Below are 6,076 nucleotides of genomic sequence, written 5' to 3'. Positions count from 1 at the left end.
TTTGCGAGCACGCCCTGGTCCCACACGCCCGACCCTAGACGTCACCCGGAAGCGGCGCGTGCGGAACTGTAAACACTGCCCGCAACTCCCCCCTTCTCCCGCTCGCTCCAGTCCCGCCCCCGCCCGCCACGTGACGCGCCCCCGCCGGCCCCGGCCCAGCGCCCGCCCCCGCTGCAGCTTCATTGGGCGGCCAGCTTTGTTTACCTTATATGGCCAGGTCCTAACACTCTGAGGCCGCCCATTGGCCAAGGCGCGGCCTCACTCACTTGACGTCATTCGGGACAAAACGATGCAAATAAACCGGGGCATTCTGGGAATAGGAGTTCGGGGCCGCCCCGGAACTGGCTCCGCCGGGTCCTTGCGCCCGCTTTTCAAAGCCGAGATTTCCGGCAGAGCGCACGAGATTTTGCGTGGGAAAGTGGGAGCCCCGCGGGGAGGGAACCCGGAGGCACCAGGGTCTGTCCACCTCGTGTTTTGTCCGCGCCATCCCATCCCCAGACGTAGTGTGTGTGTGTGTGTGTGTGTGGCTAAGCGCCAAACCGGGGAGGGACCCGCATCAGGAGTGGGCGACGTGAACTTGTTGCTCTGGGTGTTGGGGGGGGGGGGGACTGGAAGGCTTCCTGGAGGCGGTGACTTTCTGCAGAGCCCTAAAGGGCAGATTCATTCATCCAAGGAAGGAGTATTTTTTGGCGCCTATTGTGTGACAGGCTTTCGGGTCTGTGTGTCCTAGAGCTGCCGATTTGTGCCAAAATTCCTAGGGGACCCCCACCCCCAAGTGTGCGCCCACTCAACAGAGGGATGCCAGGCATACCGGGCAAAGACGCCAGCGGGCCCCGCCTGCTGGACCCCCGAGAGCGTGACGGCCCGCAGACACGGCCGCCCGCTTCCGCACACAGCAGGGACAGAGTCCAGACACACCTCTTCGCGCCCCCCGGCCGGCCAGGCGGCGCGGGACTACATCTCCCAGCATGCCCCCGCGGCCCCGAGCCAGGCGAGGCTCGGTGAGTCACAGCCGCACAGTAAATATTTGTATTAGCCGGAGCCGGCTCGCTAATGGTGGACGCGTGAGGCGGAGGAGAGCGGCGGCGGGAGGCAGCGGGCAGCGCGGCGGCGGCGCCATGTCCGTGAACATGGACGAGCTCAAGCACCAGGTCATGATCAACCAGTTCGTGCTGACGGCGGGCTGCGCGGCCGACCAGGCGAAGCAGCTGCTGCAGGCGGCCCACTGGCAGTTCGAGGTGCGCGGCCGGGCCGGGACCGGGGGCCGGGGGTCCGTCCCGCCAGCCACGCGTGTTTGGGTCGGTGTGGACACGTGCTGGTGCGCGCTCCGCCCGGGCCGGGGCCGCGCACTCGGCCCAGTGTCCTGGCGTCCGCGCGCCCCGTTGACCGGGCCGCAGCGCGCACACGCGGCGTGCGGGTCCGGCCGGGCGGTGCGGCCGCGTCTACGCGGTCCCCGGAAACGCCGCCCGCGCGGGGTGGGCGGGAGGGGCGGCCCGCCCGCACCGGGGCCCGAGATGCCCGCCCCCCCCCCCGAGTCCCCCGGCGGTCGGGATGCGGGGTTCCCCCTCTTTTGTTCGGGTAACGGCCAGGGCGGGGCGTCGCCGCGGCCCGGACGGACAGTCGGCGGGCGGCCGGAAGGAGGACGCCCCGGGCTGGGGCCGAGTTGGGCGCGCGCCGCCCCCACCTCGGGAGCCGCCTGGTGGGACGGGGAGCTCTGGGGCCCGTGGGCACAGCCGCCCCGCACGAGTGGGTTTGAGGGTCTGCGTGCCCAGTGGTTAGCTCGGCGGCGCGTGTGTCCACGTACATGTGCATTTGTATTTACGCACGCGCCACGCTACGTGTGGGCATGTCGGCGTGTGTGTAAACACGCAGTCCACCCGGCGCGCGGGTGCGGGCTGTGTGCTCCGTGTATACACACGTCGCCGTTTTGGAGTTGGTGCTCACGCGTGTACACACACGAGTGTACGGGTGCTGTGCTGGGAGCCCCACACTACAGCTACGAGTGTACATCTGTGCACCCCGCCCTAGAGGCGTGTTCGGGTGGCCTCCTCTGTGCTGGCAGATGAATGTACCTGCACGGTGCACGGCGTGGTTTACACGGTCCGGTGGCTTTTCGGTCAGCTGGGTAGGAGGTGGGGCTGCCCCAGTCAGGACCCCACCCACCAGGCCTCCCTGACCCACAGAACACTAGTGCCCACAGCTTGTGCTGCCAAGAGGCCACCTGGCTTTGCCTAGCTCAACTGCCCCAGAAATAACCCAGGGTGGTATCTAGGGAAGAGGCCAGAGTCCTTGAGCTCCACCCCTCACAGGTGTAAGGTCACAGCTCAGACGGTGTCTGTGCCCTGCCTGCCGGGAGCCTGGTTTCCTGATGGGGAGCCACCCGAGGAAAGGTGTTCGGGCCTGCAGGGCATACACTGAGGACTCTAGGACTCAGCTTCTTAAGAATGGGATAGGGGATCAGAATTCTAGCCCAAAGGTTTGGACAGCCTGGGGAAGCAGTGGCCTATCCAGCCAGGGGAATCTTTGCTCACACCTTTCTACCAGCGCTCTCAGCAGGGACCGCCGACCCTGTGTGGTCTTCACACAATGTGGGAGGTTGCTCTTTCTGGGCAATTCCCTTTCCTCCTCTGGCCTCAGTTTCCTCCCTACCTCCAGCGTGGGAGTTGATCTCTAAGGAGCCAGTGGCCACTCCCTTGTGCCCACCGCCCCCAGGGCCTGCAGCCCCACCCTGCAGGAAGCTCCCTAAACAGCCTGTTTGTCTCAAGGGCTAGATGTGGCAAAACTTGCAAAACCACATTCACGGCAGTTTGCTTGAGTCCCACATCTGCACACATGGCTCCCTCCCTGCTTGGGGCTGGGCGGGCAGGTGTCTGGTGGAAGGGCCTGGCCTGTCTGGACTCTCAGCCCAGCACAGGGAGCCTGGCACCAGCTGGGCTGTCACTCAGCACGGGTTGGTGTCGCTCCACCACACGAATTAAAAGTGTTGCTTTGAGGATTGAAATGCCTGGGGGAGACCTTGTCCCCAAGAGGGGCCGGAGCTGCCTGCAGATTTGGTGGCCTCCTGAGGTAGGAGCCATATGCTTCGGGCTCGTGGAGTTTCCGTTTCACATCTGTCAAGTGGGGGGATATGGATACTAGGGAGGTTTACTTAAAGTGAAATGGGTTGTGAACCCCCAAACCTTAGGTCCTTGCGTGAGAGCGAGTGAGGGGCTCCCTGGGGCTACTCTTTCTGTACCCTCCCCCGCAGGCTCACAGTGTTTTTGGGTCACATCTCTGTGATTCAGGTGTTAATGAGGACAGGAGGCTGCTGGGGGAGGAGACCTGTGTGTTTAAGTGGTGGTGCTTTAAGGCAGCAGCGGTGCTGGAATCCTCACTCAAATGGCCTTTGGATTTGCTGTTGGGAAGGAATAGTTGGGGTGTGTCCCCTGGGGCTCCTGGGTGGGAAGGAGTCCTGAGGAGGCGCTTAGAGACCAGCACCCACCCCAGCCTGTTCCCACACCCTGTCTGGGGACACTGGGGTAGGGCATCTACAGCAGGAAATTCCCAGAAAAATTCATTTGAATGTAAAAAAATAACAAAACCCCAGGGCAAGCCCTGGGAGCCAGCTTGGGTTTCTGGCTGTGTTGGAGGCGGGGGAAGGGATTGGGTCCGGGCTGGGCTGGGGAGGGTGGTGAGCCTGGGGGGGGGGGGGGGGCTGGTGATGGAGGGCAGCTGGGGCTGGGCCTGGGCCTGGGCAGGGCCCGGCAGACCCTTCACACACTCCCTCTCCCAGCACTTTCGCAAGAGCAGCTGGTTCCCTTATTCTCCTCAGTGCCCCTCCTGCAGGGCCCCAGCCAGGACAGACCAAATGCAGCACCTCCCTCAGGGCTCCTGGAGCCCCCTCTCCCCGGGCCTTTGTCTGACACTCTGCCCCCTCTCCCGCTCCCTTTCGCACCACCCCAGGTGCCCGACCGCATGTCTGCCATCCCCCTGCTCTGACACCTTAAGAACACTCTGAGGGAGGCTTGGGTGAGGGGGCCAGCGAGTGCAAAACCCAGGCCATCCTACTTAATTCTGGCTCTCTCAGCTGGCACTTGGGTCTTAAGAGGTTACTGCGGCAAGGGACGGGAATGTGGAAGCCACCTGGTCCGGTCTCCTTGTGGTGCAGTTGGAAAAACTGAGGCCCAGGTCATGGCAGGCTCCTGTGGCCAGCCAAGGAGAGAGACAGGTGGGTCACAGACTTAACATCTGGGAACTTTTGCTGTCCCCTGGCTCCTAGATGAGGAGATTGAGGTTCAGATTAGGGAGCCGCCACCCATGGAGTTGGTGACTGTCTGGCTCCAATCTCCCAAATCAACAGCTGATCTCTGCTAAAGGCCTTTCCCTGTGACACCAGGAAGGGGTGCTGCCTGCTCCCCTCCCGAGGTCACAGTGCAAGCTGGAGGGAGGCAGGCAGTGTGAGGGTCTTCACCGCCTGCCAGACCTGCCTGGGAGCCTGTGGCGCCTCCTTAGGAGGTGGCAGGCGTTGAGTTGTGACAGACACACTGCTTACACTCACTTCTCTCCCTTGGTAGCCAGGCTCAGGGCCACTCCAAGCCCCAGAGATCCTGGGAACGAGGGCGGCGCAGGTCCACGGAGGGGGTGGGGGTGGGGGGCCAGAGGGTAATTAAGCTTGGGCCCTTTCTTCCCACAGACGGCCCTCAGCGCCTTTTTCCAGGAGACCAACATCCCCTATAGCCACCACCACCACCAGATGGTAAGTGTCCCTGCAGTCCCCGGGGTGCTAGGGGGCGCTCCTGGTATAGGGCAGGGGAAGGAAGCCGCCGTGGCTCTCTGCAGTGGAGAGGCCGCTGGCTCGCACTAGAGGGTCCTCCGGGGACATGGCCCGTGGGTCTGGAGCCCCCAGCTAGGGGACTGTCCTACAGAGCCAGATGCATCCAGGGAAGAGGCACAGAAGCTCCCAACGGTGGCTGGGTGTGTGTCTGCTCCTAGGAGGCAGTGGGAGGCCGGGGGCTCCCGGAAAGGGGTGCTCACCCCCCACTCTGTTCTTCCCCCCACAGATGTGCACTCCTGCCAACACCCCTGCCACGCCCCCCAACTTCCCCGATGCCCTCACCATGTTCTCCCGTCTCAAGGCTTCCGAGAGTTTCCACGGTGGCGGCAGTGGCAGCCCAATGGCCGCCACGGCCACGTCCCCCCCGCCGCACTTCCCCCACGCCGCCACCGGCAGCTTCGCGGCACCCAGCTGGCCGACCGCGGCCTCGCCCCCAGGGGGGCCACAGCACCACCAGCCACAGCAGCCGCCCCTGTGGACTCCGGCACCCCCTTCCCCAGCGTCAGACTGGCCGCCCTTGGCCCCCCAACAGGCCGCCTCAGAACCGAGGGCCCACCCCGCCATGGAGGCGGAGAGATAAGGGAGGCCCCTCCCCCCTCCCGGAGGCCAGGACCCTGTGGGGCGGGGGAGAGGATGTCTCCGCGGGCCCCCTTCACCCTCCTCTGTCTGCACCCCCGTTCCCCGGAGCCCTGGAGGGGAGAGACCGGACCCTGGTGCCAGCACACAGGCCGCCCGCGCACGAACACGGAGGCGCAGGCCCGCGGCACCCAGCTTGCATGGATGTGGTTCAGAGTCGTCTTGGTGCTGGTGGACGGAACTTCAGAGAACAAGCAGCCTTCCCCAGAGGACTCGCTCGCCCTGCCCCACCCCAGGGGGCTGCGGAGAATCGCCACAGCAGCGGAGACTTGGCTGGCTCCTGCCTTGGAGCTCCTTGGGGGCCAGCAGGCCTAGATCCCCACCCTCGGGAATGCAGAGCCTTCTCCGCATGTGTGTGTGTAGCTGTGTATGTATTTATATGTATGTCGCTCCTCAAGACGCAACCTAGTTTACGGGGCAGCTGGACTTTGCATGTTAGAGTGAGCCCCCAAACCCCTTGCCCGCCACCCCTCTCCCCAGGGCCCCGCCCCTCTCTCCCACCCCCTTGTCAGCCAGCCTTGCTGTTCCCTGCAGAGAAAAGAATTGTGGGAAACTCCAGGACTCTTCCCACCCATTCCCCAGCGCTTGCCTGCTGGGGCTGCCTGCATGCCTCCCCCAGAGCCCGGG

The 6,076-nt window shown here is 64.4% G+C and overlaps 1 protein-coding gene across 1 annotated transcript; it reads left to right on the top strand.

Annotated features, from left to right (window-relative positions):
- The first annotated feature begins 400 nt into the window (after window positions 1-400).
- On the top strand, window positions 401-5,858 carry UBALD1 (UBA like domain containing 1). Its single transcript, XM_049637441.1, has 3 exons — window positions 401-1,238; window positions 4,673-4,735; window positions 5,040-5,858. The coding sequence occupies exons 1-3, from the start codon at window positions 969-971 to the stop codon at window positions 5,391-5,393; spliced, it is 687 nt and encodes a 228-aa protein (XP_049493398.1). The 5' UTR covers window positions 401-968; the 3' UTR covers window positions 5,394-5,858.
- The last annotated feature ends 218 nt before the right edge of the window (window positions 5,859-6,076 follow it).

This window comes from Panthera uncia, chromosome E1 (genome assembly GCF_023721935.1).
Source record: "Panthera uncia isolate 11264 chromosome E1, Puncia_PCG_1.0, whole genome shotgun sequence".
NCBI lineage: Eukaryota > Metazoa > Chordata > Mammalia > Carnivora > Felidae > Panthera > Panthera uncia.
The sequence above is the reverse complement of the archived record's forward strand: the minus strand, read 5'-3'. Positions and strand labels throughout refer to the sequence as shown.

What these genes read in the sequence shown, in the direction of transcription:
- UBALD1 (XM_049637441.1), top strand. Translation starts at nt 969, where the DNA reads ATGCCCCCGCGGCCCCGAGCCAGGCGAGGCTCGGTGAGTCACAGCCGC. An exon ending in CGGCCCACTGGCAGTTCGAG is followed by an intron (nt 1,239 to 4,672) that starts GTGCGCGGCCGG and finishes TTCTTCCCACAG; the next exon opens with ACGGCCCTCAGCGCCTTTTT. An exon ending in GCCACCACCACCACCAGATG is followed by an intron (nt 4,736 to 5,039) that starts GTAAGTGTCCCT and finishes TTCCCCCCACAG; the next exon opens with ATGTGCACTCCTGCCAACAC.